This window comes from Setaria viridis, chromosome 3 (genome assembly GCF_005286985.2).
Source record: "Setaria viridis chromosome 3, Setaria_viridis_v4.0, whole genome shotgun sequence".
NCBI classification, from domain to species: domain Eukaryota; kingdom Viridiplantae; phylum Streptophyta; class Magnoliopsida; order Poales; family Poaceae; genus Setaria; species Setaria viridis.
The window spans coordinates 19619381-19637234 of NC_048265.2; the positions used below are offsets into that span (position 1 = coordinate 19619381).

At 48.7% G+C, this 17854-nt stretch overlaps 1 protein-coding gene across 1 annotated transcript; it reads right to left on the reverse strand.

Annotated features, from left to right (window-relative positions):
- Positions 1-15651: 15651 nt before the first annotated feature.
- On the reverse strand, positions 15652-17176 carry LOC117847156 (transcription termination factor MTERF8, chloroplastic). Its single transcript, XM_034728321.2, has one exon. The coding sequence runs from the start codon at positions 17132-17134 to the stop codon at positions 15971-15973; it is 1164 nt and encodes a 387-aa protein (XP_034584212.1). The 5' UTR covers positions 17135-17176; the 3' UTR covers positions 15652-15970.
- Between the last annotated feature and the right edge of the window lie 678 nt (positions 17177-17854).

A 17854-nucleotide genomic window follows, 5' to 3' on the forward strand; every position in this document is an offset into this window, starting at 1 on the left:
AAGAGGATGCCCCTTTTTAATCTTTCTTTGTTTCAGCCTCGGCGTCTTAGCCCCGAGCTCGAACGCGCCATTGAGCTCATACACTCTGATGACCCGTTGTCGTCAGAGGATAAGGACCTGATCAGGGCTCATCGTGACGAACTTCAAGAACACGTCACTGCGGAGGCCCGTCTGGTCTTGGACTTCCTGGAGAGCAACGGTCGCCGGCGACCTCCAACCGACAGGAGTCATCCGCTTCCCCCGCGAGTTGCCCTTGAAGACATGGCGGCAGGGACGTCACGTCCAACGGTGGACCGGAGCCACCCTCTCCCCCGTCAAGTCGAAGCGGAGGCTTCCATGAAGGAAATAGAATAAGAGTACCTCCGTCTTATGATAGAGTTGGGTCGGACTGAGAGGGAACATAAGAAAAAGGCTGGTGAGGCTTCAGAGATGGACGAAGAGTACATCCGCCGTATGATAGAATTAGGCCGGGCTGAGAGGGAGCGCAAAAAGAAGAATAATTAGTTATTGTATATTTTTGTTCTAAGGGCGACTTGTATCTTGTCGGCCGTGTAATCCACCGTCTGTACCGAATGAATACATCGGCCGATTTGGACGATTATACGTTTAAACCGTTTTACTTTGGTTGTGTGCAATTGTATTACGGTCAATCCCTTATGCTCCGACCCATATGCTAGGGTAGTATCTTTTCAAGTACCTTCCGTTCAAAGCCCTAGTAAACTCTTCTCCCTCGACTGTTTCCAAAATATAAGCATTTCCTGGAGCGCATCTGCCGATTTTATACGGTCCTTCCCATGTAGGGGACCACTTTCCGAACTTAGGATCTTTCGCCCCAATCGGCAATACTAGCTTCCAAACCAAGTCCCCAGGGGAAAATTGTTTAACTCTGACCTTCTTATCGTACCACCTGGCTACTTTCTTTTTGTTCTCCTCAATGCTTATTAAAGCTCTCAATCGCTGGCCAGCCGAGTCATCGAGTTCCCTCTTCATGAGTGATGAGTATTCATCGGCCGTTAACTGGTCCTGGAGCGAAATGCGCCTCGATCCCGCCCTTGATTCCCATGGTAGTACTGCATCATGACCGTACACCAACTGATAAGGAGATAACTTGGTGGCCCCATGACAAGCCATCCTGTACGCCCATAAGGCCTCAGTCAAACATAGATGCCACTTCTTTGGCTGCTCTTCGATTTTCCTTTTGATTAACTTAATTATCCCTTTGTTGGAGGATTCGGCCTGACCATTGGCTTGGGCATAATACGGAGAAGAATTCAACAATTTGATCCCCATATCGGTTGTAAATTCCTCGAATTCCCCCGATGTGAACATTGTTCCTTGATCGGTCGTTATAGTCTGGGGGATGCCGAATCGGTAGACGATATGATCCCTTACGAAGTCGGCCATGATAGCCGATGTCACGGCTCTTAACGGAATTGCTTCCACCCATTTGGTAAAGTAATCGGTAGCCACCATAATAAATTTGTGCCCTTTGCTTGATGGTGGGTAAATTTGGCCGATAAGGTCTATTCCCCATCCCCTGAACGGCCATGGCTTGATAATGGGATTCATGGCCGATGCGGGTGCACGTTGGACATTCCCGAACTTCTGACAATCCTGGCATCCCTTATAATATTTGAAACAGTCTTCGAGGATCGTTGGCCAGTAGTACCCATTATTCCTGATCATCCACTTCATCTTATGGGCCGATTGGTGTGCTCCACATACCCCTTCATGGATTTCTCCCATTAGAGTCTTGGCCTCCTCTGTTCCCAGGCATTTGAGTAGGACACCGTCGATCGTTCGGTAGAACAGGTCGTCTTCGAGCAGTACGTATTTAGTAGCATGAAAACGTACTCGTCGTTCCACCTTTTTAGACGGATCTTTCAGGTAGTCGGCAATTTCTTTCCACCAGTCATCAGCCGTGAGTTCTAGAGCCATAGCGCCTAGAATTGGCCGATATCCAGATGCATGCTGGGCGAGCTTGTTGGCACCCTCGTTGTGGTCCCTTGGGATGTGTTCGATTACTGCCGATCTAAATTCTTTTAAGAGCTGTAAGCAATCTTCGTAATAAATTCTTAATACGTTGTCCTTGCATTCGGACCTTCCGGTTAATTGATCCACAATAAGCATGGAATCCCCGAAGACTTCAACAGAATCGGCCTTGACTTCTCTTAATAGTTGTAGGCCCTTCAATACAGCTCGGTACTCCGCTTGATTGTTAGTAGTGGTGGCTTCTATCGACAGAAAAAAATCATAGCTTGCCCCCCGAGGCGATATGAGAACGATGCCGATTCCTGATCCGACCCCACATGACGACCCATCAAAATATAAAGTCCAAGGTGCCGGCTCTACGAGGGTAATCTCCGGTCCGCAGTGTTGGGCGACGAAATCGGCCATGACCTGACCCTTGACGGCTTTTGCCGATTCATACCGCAGGTCGAACTCTAGCAAAGCTAAGATCCATTTGCCGATTCGTCCTTTCAAGATCGGCAGTGATAGCATGTATTTTACTACGTCGACTTTGCATACGACCACGCATTCTGCCGACAGTAAATAGTGCCTGAGTTTGGTGCATGAGAAGTAAAGACATAGGCACAACCGCTCCACTGGAGGATATCTTGTTTCAGCGTCCAGAAGTCTTCTACTGACATAATAAATTACCCGTTCCTTGCCTTCGAACTCCTGGACTAGAGCCGACCCGATAGCCTTTTCATCGGCTGACAAGTATAATTTAAATGGCTTACCAGTCTGAGGAGGAACCAATACCGGTGGTGAAACCAAGTACTGCTTGATATCTTCCAATGCTTTGCGTTGCTCCTCCCCCCATATGAACTCCTCGTCAGGCTTCAACTTCAACAGTGGTGTGAACGCCTGAATCCGCCCGGATAGATTAGATATGAATCTTCTAATAAAATTCACCTTGCCGATTAAAGACTGCAACTAAGTTTTATTCTGCGGGGCAACGACTTTGTCGATAGCCGCTATGGTTTTCCGATTGATTTCTATTCCCCGCTCGTGCACCATGAATCCTAAGAACTGTCCAGCGGATACGCCGAAGGCACATTTATTGGGATTCATCTTTAGCCCATGTTTCTTGGTGCACTCTAGCACTCTTCGCAAATCGGCCAGATGCTCTTCATGTCCTTTGGACTTGACTACGACGTCGTCGATGTAGATTTCTACCAGAATGCCGATAAGTTTGTGAAATATGTAGTTCATGGCTCTCTGATACGTGGCGCCGGCGTTCTTCAAGCCAAAAGTCATCACCACCCACTCGAATAGACCAAGGTGGCCCGGGCATCTGAAGGCCGTTTTGGATATATCCTCTTCGGCCATAAGTATCTGATTGTATCCAGCGTTTCCGTCCATGAAGCTGATAATCTTATGCCCCGCGGCAGCATCGATCAGCACATCGGCCGTTGGCATGGGGTAACCATCCATCGGTGTGGCCTGATTAAGATTCCTGAAATCAACACAAACGCGTAGCTTTCCGTTCTTCTTGTACACTGGTACAATGTTGGAGATCCACTCGGCATAACGGCATTGCCGAATAAATTTTGCTTCGATTAGCCGAGTTATTTCAGCTTTTATGTCTGGTAGAATCTTAGGATTGCAGCGCCGTGCAGGCTGTTGGTACGGCCGATACGCTGGTTTTATGGGTAGCCGATGTTCAACAATAGATCGATCTAAACCGGGCATCTCATGATACTCCCAAGCAAAACAATCCTTAAATTCTCTTAACAAATTTGTCAATTTACATTTGTATTCTGGGTCTAAATTTGCACTAATATAAGTCGGCCTTGGTTTGGTACCATCGCCTAAGTCTATCATTTCTAGTGAATCGGCCGACGTGAACCCGTGCCCTAGCTTCCTATCTTCTCGGGTGAACTGATCCATCTATTCTGAGTCTTCGGAGCCGACTGCTCGGATCGGCTGCAGGCCAAAATCGGTGACCTTCAGGAAATCGGTCTCCCATACTCTGCCGGATATGCACCTGATGGTTTCGCAGCTCCACTGCTGTGTGTCGGCTGCCGCGATGCTGTATGCGGAATCGGTGCTGACTACCTCGATGTTGTCGCCAACCCATTGTACAAGACATTGATGCATTGTTGATGGGATGCAGCAATTTGCGTGTATCCAGTCCCGGCCGAGTAGCATGTTGTAGGATCCCTTGCCATTAATAATAAAGAAGGTGGTGGGAAGGGTCTTACTGCCGATGGTGAGGTCGACGTAGAGAGCGCCGCGAGCGTTTGACACATTGCCTTCGAAGTCTTTGAGCATCATGTCTGTCTTGGTCAAGTCATCATCGCTCTTCCCAAGCTTCCGGAGCACGGCATATGGCATGATATTGACCGCAGCTCCTCCATCTACCATTAATCTGGTGAGGGGGCGACCGTTGACATGCCCTTTGAGGAACAAAGCTTTCAGGTGTTGTCGTTTGTCATCCTTGGGCTTCTCGAACGTGGCCATCATTGGCTCCAAAGCCAACTGTGCCATCTGCTCTTCTATCGCCGACATATCCTGTCGATCGGCAGGAGTCATGAATTCCATCGGCAGTATGAAAACCATGCCAATATCGGCTGCCGATTCATCACCTGCCGATTCGTCGTCCCCTTTATCGTTTCTTTTGGGGCGCCATACCCGAGGCCTCCCTTCCTTCTTGTCCGTCGTGCTCTGTTGTTCTTCTTCCTGCTGTTCCCATTGGCGGAGACGTTGGATTCTTTGTTTTTGAGATTTGGTCAATCCGTCGGGACACCATCTGGGGTTTATTGGTTTGCCCCCTGACTTGGCGCGTTCCCACTCCGGTTCGCGCCCTAAAGGGTTCTCGTCTGTCACCCGAGCGTCGGCCATCTCTTCAAGCCGACTGTGAACGTTGGCCCTATTTCCTGGCCGGTCGTGTTGATCAAACTTGCCCCCCGGTCTGTCACGGCTTCTGTCCTCCGACCGGTCATATCGGTCACTTCTGCCCCCCAGCCGATCACGCACGGGAGGGCGCTGGTCATCTTGGTCGCGCCAATTCCTGCTGATCGGTTCTGGTCTTCCGTCTCTGGAGCGAGACCTGTTGAATGGCCGATTGCCACGATACGAGCCGTTGCATTTTGGGCAATTATCGGCTGAAGGTAGCCTGAGGTTGCTTTCCCAACAGTGGATGAAGAACGGGCACCTCCAGTGATCCTCGTGCCGCCGCATCGCTTCTTCCCGGGATCTTGAGCGTTCATGCTGACGCTGGTATTTCTGGAGCAGGAACTGGGAAGTAATGCGTGGCTCTTCCGATTCGCCATCTTCTTCCTCCATCCGCCACTTTCCTTTGACGTCTTCAGGCGTTGCTTGATTTCTAGGGTCTACGGCACCACTCTTCTTAGCCGATTCGGACGTCAGCACCTTTGTTTGGAATGAGTTCTTCCCCGTATCAACCATGTTGGTGGGAAAAGGGTGCTGGTCGATCTTCATCGGCTTGGTCGATTTCGCCGGTACTTCAAATTTGAGTCTGCCTTGCTCAATGGCCGACTGTATCTGCTGTCTGAAAATTTTGCACTCGTTAGTATCATGGGATGTGGCGTTGTGCCACTTGCAATATTTCATCTTTTTTAGTTGTTCGGCAGAAGGTATTGTATGATATGGCGAGAGTTTGATCTGCCCTTCCTGGAGGAGAAGGTCGAAGATTTTATCGGCCTTTGTTGTGTCAAAACCGAACGCCTCCGGCTCCTTTTTACCGAACGGGCATGATATTGGCTTCTTTCCTTTGACCCATTCCGCAAGCCCGACCTCAACGTCTTCCTCGTCCTCCATTTCTTCCAGGAACGCCACTTTCTTCTGGAAATTCCTCCGTGGATCGAAAGAACGTACCTCCTGTCCAGACAATCGGTGGACGATCTGGCTTAAACTCTCGAACTCTTGTGAGGCGTATTTTTCTTTGATGTGGGGCAGGAGGCCTTGAAAGGCTATATCGGCCAGCTGCGCATCGTTTAGAGCCAGGGAATAGCATTTATTCCTGATTTCCTGAAACCTCCGTACATATGAGGATATCGGCTCGTCGCTTCTCTGCCTGAGGCTGGTCAAATCGGACAGCTTCATCTCATGCACTCCGGCGTAGAAGTATTTGCGGAACTGTCTTTCTAAATCGGCCCACGTGATAATCGAGTTTGGCGGCAATGTCGTGAACCACTGAAAGGCCGAGCCAGACAGAGATGACGAGAACAACCGCACCCGTAGAGCATCTTGCGTAGCTACCTCTCCGCATTGGATGATGAATTTATTCACGTGCTCCACGATTGAAGTATTATCCATCCCCGAGAACTTGGTGAAGTCAGGAACTTTATACCGATGGGGAAACGGCAGTAGGTCATATGTAGATGGGTATGGTGTCCTATAGGTGTAAGTTTGCACCTTCGGCTTTAAGCCGAATTGTTCCTGAATCACCTCCGCAATACGTGCCGACCAATCTGGCTGTTGCTGGTGAACCGTTGGCTGAGGTATTGGCACGTGCTGTTATACCGGAGGTGGAATAGCCTGATGCTGAGTGAAAGCAGGATTCTGACCGGCCGTGACTGATGGTGCCCCCCAAGGCGATGGGCTAACCGGAGGGAATGGCGTAGAGGACAGCTGGATGGAGTTATACCCCATAGGAACTGAGGATGAGGAAGCACCTGAACCCCCGACAGAAAATTGGATCGGCTGAGAAACCGAATTCAAATAACTCTGGTTTGGTGGAATCGGCTGAGTATATGCCGGTCCCCTGTATCCCTGAGGTATCCCACCAGCGAAAGAGTTGACAACGGCGTTGTACAACGTATTTGCAAGTACCGGGGACTGATCAATGAAGGCGTAATAAACGGACTGTTGGACCATATTGGCCATCTTGTCTGAGTCCTCAGAGATTGTGATCTGGCGAGGAGCTGGAAACGGAGTCTTCTTGATAGTCTCCCCGCTTCTGGAGCGACTGAAAGACTGCAGGCAAGCTTTCCGGAACTGTGCCGTATGCTTATCCAGTTCTTCCTTCTGGTCGTCCTTTAGATCTGCTTCCGTCACTTCGATGACGTTATCTTCGGAGACTTCAGCAGCTTTCGACATGGCGGCGGTTGTATTGGTCCCACTGGGCGTGCCAAAAGTGTGTTGGTGCTAGAAATCGGTCAACCGAATCCCCAGCGTCTGACACACGACCCGGGAGAATCTGCTTAGCTCCTGTTCGGGTGATTGCCCTGGTGCAGTTCGCGCGGCGTGCCAGCCAATCTAACCTGTTGATTGGCAAGGTAGAATACGTGTCAGGTCCAGAAATCACGATCGGCTAAGTTTCCGATCTCGAGAGAGCTTATCAGCGAATCGGCCGATTTGCCGTAATAAAGAAATCGGCTGTAAGGCAGCCGATCACTATAGCCTTGTGGACAGAGAACTACTGGAGTAATCGACACAATGATATAAAAACAACACTAGGAATAGATCTAATCGGCAATATAAAATAGATGAATTTAATAGCAGAACATGAAGAAAGCCGAAACCACCGATTCCTAGCTGGATAACTGGTGATAAAACTAGAAAGACAGGTAAAACCTATGATTCTAGTAAATATCGATAACTAGTGAATAAATCTAAACGAAACAACAGCGATGCGCCCGAAGTTAAAGCTTAGAATTTACTCGATAAACGGAACTTACAAGATCGGCCGGAGATCAAGTTGATGCAGCCCTGCCAACCCGTACGAACTCGCGAAAAGAGAAAGTATTTGGCGAAGTCGCCTGCTTGAAAGTAAGTACGAAGAAAAAGTAGTTGGTTGTATTGATTGGTTGATGATTACAGATTTACAAAGGTAGCTATTTATAGCCCCGTACAGATGACTCCTTATCTAACTAGAATTCTATCCCTAATTCAAATAGAAAACGAATATTTACAAGCACGACTCGTGCTAGGTTGGTTATTATACGCTTCATGGGCTGATCTCCCCCTTATCCTTCTATTCCTTTCCAAGCCCATACAGGCCCAATTAACCCAACCTCCTAACCGGCCGATTCCTTATCGGCAAAAGGCAACCGATTGGGAACCCGGCGCGTTCGATCCGAAACGAGGCAGAAGTCATCGGCCGATCTTGTACTGTAGCACCATTCGGCCGATTCCCAACTGTACTTTTCCAATTCCCTCTCTTCTTGGTGCCGATTTTACTAGTGACAAAATCTGGCATCAACGGGGTGCTAATGACCTATTCAAATAAGAGATTTTAATCCTTCAGATGGGCATAAAAGTGTGTGCAAAAATTATTTTTTTCATCTTCAATCAATACGCTGCTTCCTAATAAAGTGTGTGCAGTTGTATGGATCATCTTTTGTCGACCTTGTTTATGTGCTAATGAGCCACTGTTAACTGCAGGTGCAAGTCCTCCCCTACGTCCACCAGTACGGGGGAGGTTATCTCAAGGGAGTGGCTATAGACGTGGCGCATCTTCTTCAGGTGGTGCGGCCTTTTCATCGTTCACGAACACGGTGGATGAAGAAGACATGGATGATGAAGATGAGGACTCCAAACCTTCTGTAAGCATCCTAAGCATAGCTATGTTTCCATGCTCATGTGTGTTAGAACAGAATAATTTGAGAACTATTTATCTTCTCATGTTGTGTGTTAGAACAAGTATGACAAGGCAAATTGGAGTGAAATAAACACCGGTATATTTTGTGAACTAGCTGTCGAGCAAATGAGGTTAGGGAATTGCGCAGGTGGGAAGATGAATACAAGGGGTTACAAAGAAATGGTACAAAAATTCAAAGAACGAACAAACCTGAACCATGCCTCCAAACAATTCAGAAATAGATGGACACAATGCAAAAAACTTTATACTTTCTACAAGTTCGCAATGTCACAGTCAGGATTAGGTAGAAAACCAAATGGTGCCATTAAAGCTTCGGAGAAGTGGAAAAAAACGTTAAGCTATTCTGGTTTCCTCAAGAAATTTCAGCTAGATGTACAAATGTTTGTGAAAGATGTTACTTGCTGTTTTCTTTTATATTTCAGAGTTCAGAGTGCATGAAATTTTCAAAATTCATGCCACACTATATCGATGAGTTACATGAAATGTACCACAATGTGGTTGTTGATGGAACTTCGTCGACCATAGCTGGAGATGTCAATGAGGAAGAGGAATATGAAGAAGAAGATGAACTTGAGGCTGAGAAAAATGGAAATGATGCTGATGCAAGCCCATTGAGTAATAGCAGTCGCAAGAGGAGTTCTAGGACAAAAGATACAGCATCTAGTCCGTCAAAGAAGGGGGAAAATCAGTTCCTAAACATACTCAAGGGCCTTGTCCACAACATGCAAGCTGAAAGCTCTGAAGAAACAAACACAATAAAAGTTAAGATGGAGTTAAAGATGAAGCAAAAAGAAATGGAGATAGAACACATGAAGAAGCAGAGGGAAATGGAGATGGAAGTAACGATGAAGCAAAAGGAAATGGAGATGGAATACTGGAGGAAGGAAAAGGAAATGGAGATGGAAGAAAGATGGAAAATTCAAGAAAGAGAAGATTATGAGATAGAATAAAGCCTCAAGTTGGCAAGGGAATGTGGAGCAACAGATGGTACAAAAGAGTTTTTCATGGCCACTGAGTTGTTTGCCACAAGATACAACCGAACTGTTTTTGCCAACATAAATACAAATGAAGCTAGGTTGACGTGGCTGAAAATGAAGTGCTTAAGGAACAAGTCAAGCTACTGAACATTTAGATTGAAGTTGCTTGGGTCAGCCCTAAAATAATGTTTGAGCTATTTGACTTCTGAACCCTTGTTATGTTTGAACTATCTGGTTTTGTGAACCCATTTATGTGTCACCTGTTCTATTTGTGAACCCATGTATGTGTCACCTATTCTGTTTGTGAACCCATTAATATGTTACCTGTTGTATTTGTGAGCCTATTTACGTTTGTGATTTTTGTACATGAAGTCTGACCATTTTTGTTATGTTTGTACAGAGTCTGACGGCTCATCCATCATCGTCATCTGATTCTGATGAAGAGTGGCTGAAAAGAAGGAGGAGGAGGAGGAGAACACTTGCTACTGTTTGTGCAGCTGTCGGTATGTACTATTACGACACATACCTAGACAAAGCTGAATGTAGGGTTGCTTCAGAAAATGGTTATGAATGGGTTATTAAAACACTAGGAAATAGGACATCTTGCTGCAACATGTTTAGGATGAGTAGGGATGTGTTTGATAGGCTACACAATATCCTAGTCCAATCTTATGGGTTAAAGTCAATAAGGAGGATGACATCAGTAGAGTCTTTAGCTATGTTTGTATAGATTTGCGGTGCCCCTCAAAGCATGAGGCAAGCTGAAGATCGTTTTGTTAGGTCAACTGAAACATGCAGTAGAAAGTTTGACAAAGTATTGCGTAATGTTTGCAAGCTAGCAGGTGATATCATTAGACCAGTGGACCCAACATTTAGTACCGTGCATCATAGACTGCAATCACCACAGTTCTCCCCCTACTTTGATAATTGCATTGGAGCAGTAGATGGAACACATGTGCATGTTATTATGCCAATTGATAAGGTTGTCCAACATACGGGACGACTTGGGTACACCAGCCATAATGTGTTAGCAATATGTGATTTCGACATGAGATTTACTTTTGTTGTTGCGGGATGGCCTGGGTCGGTCCATAACATGAGAGTCTTCAAAAATGCATTGATCAAGTACGGCGACAAGTTTCCTCATCCGCCTGAAGGTGCTTCCCTATTCTATGATCCAATACTTGACACAATAGCAATCCATTGCTTGAATATAATACGAATTAAATGATTGTACAGGAAAATTTTATCTTGTGGACTCTGGGTACCCAAACAAACCGGGTTATCATTCACCATACAGGGGTATGAAATATCATATCCCAGAGTTTCGACAAGGACCACTCCCAAGAGGTAAAAAAAGAGCTTTTCAATTATGCCTATTCATCACTAAGGAATGTGATTGAGAGGTCTTTTGGAGTTTTGAAGAACAAATGGCGTATTTTGCGTGATTTACCGGCATATCCAATGGCAAAGCAAAGCAACATAATTATCGCTTGCATGGCAATTCATAACTTTATTAGAGAGAGTGCACTTGCTGATGTGGACTTTGAGAGGGTGGATCATAATGAATGCTATGTGGCGCCTTCGGACGCATCGTCGTTACAAACCATTGTGGGTACTACTCAACACGGGGACGAAGATCAGGACATGAACCCGTTTAGGGATTGGATTGCCGATGAACTGTTCAATAGATCGTAGCTTTTTGTAACGATGACATTTGTGGAATGTTGAACAACATTTGCTTTGAATAAAAAAAATGGCTGCTAGCACCGTGGCAGCCAAAAAAAGAATGGCGAAAAAAAGGGCGCTGTGCACCAGCTCCTGGATTTGGCGCCAACAGCCTTGATCTGATGATGTTAGGGGTAAAGATCAAGTTATTATAAGGAGTGAGAAATGGGATGGCATGTAATTATTAGGGGCAAACATGTCAAACAACCTCATCCAATACGGTTTAGCAACTCAAACCAAATACCTATAGCTAAAAATAAACAACTACAAATAAGCAATTTTAAATTACTTATAATAAGCAACTCAAACTAAATATGCCCTTAATCGTCTCGGCATTGGGAGAGGCCGATCTGCCAGCTGCCAGGACGTGATGGCACGCCGCCGGCCGCTCTCAAGCAAAGATCATTGGGTTTCAGGACACGGTGGTGCCTTGCCAATTGTTTGCCATGATGGGTTTCGTGTGTCTCTCGTGTCGGAGTTCTTCTGCCCCGGTGCGATTGCGTCCCTGCACCTAACTAGTTACCTTGTCGTTTCGCGCGGTGGCGTCACTGGAGAGTGGAGACTAGACAATCAACGTCGCGTCTTTGGGGTTACGAGGTCCCGGAGGTGCAGGGAGGACGAATCCGGTGCTGCAGCATCTCAGCAATCCCCTCATTTTTTTCTTTTTTTTGGCGAATGTAATCTCAATTTACGCTCGATAACTTACTTTTCCTTTCGGGATTGCACATAGTAAAACAAATCTGCTCTTCCTTTCGGCTGGAATAACCGGAATTTTCTAATTTGCTGGATTTTATATGGTAGTACTATGCACTTTTGAACTGAGTCGTAGTATAAGATGATAAAGGGATTGTGAACTAAGCAGTTTGTTAGATAGGTTTATGATGGTGGAAAGTGTTTAGCCATGGGGTGTTTGGATATAAGGTACTAAACTTTAGGAGGATCACATCGGATGTTCGGACGCTAATTAGGAGGACTAAACATAAGCTAATTATAAAACTAACTGCAAAACCCCTATACTAATTCGCGAGACGAATCTATTAAGTCTAATTAATCCATCATTAGCAAATGGTTACTGTAGCACCACATTGTCAAATCATGGACTAATTAGGCTTAATAGATTCGTCTCGTGAATTAGACTCCATCTATGCAATTAGTTTTGTAATTAGATTATATTTAATACTTTGAGTGGTAAGGACATGCTTGTTGGCACTTAGGGCGTGTTTAGGAGCACTGCACTCCAGGAAAAACTGCTCCACTCCATCGGCTCCACACTTTTCCAGCTCCACTCCACCAACTGCAAAAAAAATATGGAGTTGCTGCACATGTTTGGCTGATGGTAGTGCTCCAGCTCCAAAAACATGAGCACTTGTTGTGAATAGTCTATTTTACCCTTTATGAATAGGCCCACATGTCATACTTTTTTTTCTCCTCTCCTCTTCCTCTCTCTTCTCTTCCTCTTCCTCTCTCTTCTCTTCTCTTCTAGACCGTGCTACATGTATCGATATTAGTTGCCATCATAGTTCCTCGTGCCACAGAGTTAAGCAGCTATTCTAGTTCGACGCAAATTAAGATTTTATGCATGTCAATCCTCTGCATCTATAACACTATACACATTTTTAGGCACGCCATGATTGCAATACAAGCCTGTAGCATGACAGGTGCAATGAGCTCTCAAAATTCTTACCACGGAAGGGAAAAAGTTCGTCGAAATTAGATGTTTTAACAGTCCACTGTAATAACCAATCCTGCTTGTGTTGCTGATGCTTAGATCCTGTGTCTAAAGTTTGTCAAGTGTCACTCACACCTCCCTGCATCTGAGCTATGCTCTCGTCAATCCAAACCGCACGCGCCGCCCAGGGGAGCTCGCCCAGGCCGGCCTACGCCCCGGCCATGCCACCCAGGGGAGCTGGCGTCCTGCATCCCGCACGCGCCGCTCTGGGGAGGTCGCCCCCACCGGCCTACGCCCCGGCCGCGCCGCCCTGGGGAACTCGCACCCGTTGGCCATGGGCACCAGCCGCGGCACCTGGGAAGCTTCCCCCGCCGGCCGCGGCGCTTGGGGAGCTCCCCCACCGGCCATGGAGGGTGCCCGTGGGAGGTCGCCCCCGCCGACCTACGCCCCGGCTACGCCGCCCAGGGGAGCTCGCCCCCGTCGGCCATGGGCACCGGCCGCGGCACCTGGGAAGGTTCCCCCGCCGGCCATGGGTCCCGGCTGCAGCACCTGGGGAGCTCGCCCCGCCGGCCATGGAGGGCGCCCGGGGGAGCTCGCCCCGCCGGCCATGGAGGGCGCCCGGGGGAGCTCGCCCGCTACCGGCCCTTTCCGGCAGTCGGGGGTGGCGGGCAACAGCGGTGGGGGTGGCAGGTCCAGCGATGGGGGCGGCAGGGTCTGGCAGTTGAGGGCGGCGTGTTCTGGCAGTCAGGGCAAGCTGGCCGCGGCGGGCTGAGCGGAAGAGGGAAACAGCGAAGGGCTGAGCGGCAAAAGGAAACGGAGACGGGGGAGGAGATAGAAAAATTTGAAACGAACCGGTAACTTGTGTAACCAGCGGCAATGGTGGGTAAATAACTTCAACTCCACGAGGAGGTCTGAAAAGGAGGTTTTTGGAGCACCTCTTGAGGTACTCCATAAAAAATATGGATCTACCCCCCTGCTCCACCTTTTTTCTGGAGCCGGAGTTGCTGGAGCTAGACATGTTTGGCTACGAAATTTTTGGAGTTGGTGGAGTGAAGCAATTTTTCCTGGAGTAAAGTGCTCCTAAACATGTCCTTATTCTCTCACGATGACTTCGCCAATCTTAAAATTATTTGATGACCTAGTCTTTTGGAGGTGTTTGCGTGCAACCGTGCATTCATAGAGCTTTTTCAGTTAATTCATAGAGGTGAGTATACACGATCGTCTAGGATATACTATATCATGTGTTCTTTATTAAGAGAGGAAGCAACCATGTGTGTGTTTTTTATTAAGGCTGTTTGGTTCCAGGGTGTTAAAATTTAACACCCATCACATCAGATGTTTGGATGCTAATTAAGAGTAGTAAACATAAGCTGATTACAAAACTAATTGCATGGATGGAGTGTAATTCGCGAGACGAATCTATTAAGCCTAATTAGTCCATGATTTGACAATGTGGTGCTACAGTAACCATTTGCTAATGATGGATTAATTAGGCTTAATAGATTCAACTCGTGAATTACCACAGGGTTCTATAATTAGTTTTATAATTAGCTCATGTTTAGTTCTTCTAATTAGCATCCGAATATTTAATGTGACACTGTTAAAGTTTAGCACCTCGTATCAAACACCCCTAGGAGAGGAAGCAACCATTTGGTGGGCTACTTTACCAGCAAAGCTGAGCTCGGCCCAACCAAACTGTAAGCATGTCCCCACTTTTCTACTTTGGGCCCTGCCGGCCCATAACTAAAACAGGATCCACGGGCATTCTGGTCGCCGTCTTCTGGCCCCATTTCTTCTACCGTTCGCTGATATCGCCGAGAGGCTGCTGCTAATCCTGCGCTGGGCTGATGCAGATTAGCTTGGGAGCTTTCAGATTTTGACGTGAGTACTAGTTAATCCAGATTAGCTACTCGAGCCCATCTATTCCAGATTCGCGTGTCCACAGAACTGAGAATGCTCAGTAAACTAGGAACAAACAACAAAATCACTTCAACTGACTAGTGAACATTCTAACGACTGAAATATTGAACACTCCACTGAATAAGAACTAGCATTTCCCCCCTTTTATTTTTGAATCAGGTATCATATGAATAAACATGGCATCGACTACTGATTAGTGAACATTATAATAACTGAACCTGAACCTGAATTATAAACATTTACATAACATTGGTATGAGGGGCATAGCTACAGGATTGCTAGCAGAAGTTGTAACAACGAAATACCACCAATTTCTTGAATTTCTAAATTTCAAAAGAATAGCCTGGTGGCATTGCCAATTTGCCATTCTTCTCCTTGGCAACCTAGCTCCAAGGCAAAATCTTCAGAAATAAGAACAGTGCTAAACTTTAGCTTAGCATACCAGCAACGAAGAGCTGCCGAAGGGATCGCGCACTCATCTTCGGGTCAGTTTGGTTCGTTGCCGCCTTGCCGGAGCTCGCCACGGCGCACCACAGCCCCGCACCTAAGCTTCGGCAGCTGAAGCAGGATAGTCGATACATCCATTAAAACAGAACAAGAACGAGCACTTCATTCCTTTTTGAGGTACCCGATCAATAAGCTCAGCATCTATAGTGAACATTCTAATGAGTAATGGCTGAAACCTGAACCTGAATTGGAAAAAAAATTCGCCTAATCAGTTAGCATAACGCTTGTATCGTTGTATGAGGGGCATCAAGTTACAGGATAGCTAACAAACGCTGTAACAACAAAACGCCACAGGATTTCTTAAATGTTTGCATCTCAAAAGGTGGTGGCATTGCCATTCTTCTCCTTGGCAAATGGCAACCATGCTCCAAGGCAAAATATACAGAAATCAGCTGTAACAACAAAAACGCCACAGGATTTCTCAAATGTTTGCATCTCAAAAGGTGGCATTGCCATTCTTCTCCTTGGCAAATGGCAACCTTGCTCTAAGGCAAAATCTTCAGAAATCAGAACACTGAAAACCTTATTAAATCCTACCAAGATCCAACAGTTACCAGCTGCCGAAGCACGTAACCAGCATTTAACAGCTGCCGATCATGCGCTCATCTTCTTCTTCCTTGGCCGCATTGGTTTCTCCTCCGACCCACCAAATCCCTCAAACGGGATCTCTCCTTTTATTGCCCGGAGCACATCGGGGAGTTCGTCAGCGTGCGGCAGCAGGTACACTTCAAGGAAACGACTCTCGGAGGACACGAGCGCCAAGGACAGCCGGAACTGCCCTTGCCGCTTCCCCGCCCTCCTCAGCACGGCAAACACGGCGCACCTCCGGGAGTGGGTCTCCAGGCTCCGCACGAGCATGGTCGGGTAGGCCACGATGTCCTCCAGGCTCAGCCCCGCCTTGCCGGTCAGGAACCCGACGATCTCCGCGATCTTCTTCTCGGAGACCGCCATCGAGGCCGGGTACCGCCGGATCATCTGAATGATGCTGTCGTTATCGAAGCCGAGGCGCCGGTAGCATGTGATCTTGCTCTCCAGTGTGGAGGCCTTCAACTTGGAAAAAATGGCGAAGGCATGAGCGAACATGGGGCTCCCGGGCTCAAAGCCGACGCTTCGGACGGCGTCGACGATCTCGTTGATGCGACCGGGGGTCTGCATAATGACGGCGGGCTGGAGCGCGACGAGGTTGGCAACCTCGTCGGCGGACAGGCCATGGACGTCGCGGAGGAGAGGCAGCCCGCGGAAGAGGGTGGTCTTTGGTTGGCAGCGGGCGACGAAGGGCATCTGGCGGAGCGCGGCGATGACGCGGGCGTCGGAGCCGCCAAGCACCTCGCGGAGTGTCGCGAATAGCGGGGCCAGATGGTCCTCGACGCTGCGGTGGAGGAGGATAGGGGTGAGCGAGATGAGCCGCGGGAGGAGCGGCGCGGAGACGCCGACGGAGGCCAAGAAATCGAGCTTGGGCTGCAGCGTTTTGGATGGGTCGGAGGCGAGCACGATGGGGTACTTGCGGATTGTGGAAGATATATCGGCGTCGGAGAAGCCATAGCGGCGGAGGAGCGCGAGGACAGCGTCCGCCTGCGCGGCTGCGCCCGGGAAGGGTAGGCGGAGGGAGGGCGCCGCGCGGGCCGCGGCGGCGGGGGAGAGGCCGCAACGGGAGATCAGGTAGGAGACCTTAGGGTCGGCGGCGGTGGTGGAGGAGAAAGCGGCGGCAAGGGCGCCGGGCGGGAGGTGGAGGAGGCGGCGGCGGACGGCGGTCAGCATTGGGGGAAATCGTCAGATGGGGAAAGGCCGTGCGGGCTGTTGTCGACCGGGGGGGGGGGGGGGGGGGGGGGGGGGGGGGGGGGGTTTGCCTGATTTTCCTGGGAGATTTAACTGTGCGTTTATCAGTTTTACGTTGGCTCCTGCGTATTTGCTATCGCGAAATCGCGTCACGTCCTCGCGCCAACAAGGATGCGGCTCGGGAAAAGACCGGCTTGCCCTCCCCTTATCCCCTCTCTCCTGCCACGGATGTGAGGGACCTGCTGGCGGTCGTGCGCGACGAGGAATCGGTGGCGCGACTCGCCCGTGAGCACGGAGAAGGCCGCCACGCCGTCGCCGCCGGCACGACAACCTCGTCTACATGCTCCAATTCGGGAACCCGTTCGCCGACAATCGATCCAAGGATGGCGACGCGCCGGCCAACACCCCAGCGTACGGCGTCGCCGTGTACAACGAGACCACGCGGCGGAGCTGGGCAGGCACAGGATCCGGGTCAACTGCGTCTCACCGGCCGCGGCCGCCACGCCGCTGGCGACGGGGTACATGGGGCAGGAGGGGAGGCGTTCGAGGAGGCCATGGAGGCCATGGCGAACCTCAAGGGTATGCGCCTGCGGGTGGCGGACATCGCCGCCGCCATACTCTTCCTTGCCAGCGACGACGCGCAGTACATCAGTGGGCACAACCTGCTCCTCGATGGCAGCTTCTTGAAGTGTCCCTACATCA

Coding starts and splice junctions, on each gene's coding strand:
- LOC117847156 (XM_034728321.2), bottom strand. CDS start 17,134: ATGCTGACCGCCGTCCGCCGCCGCCTCCTCCACCTCCCGCCCGGCGCC.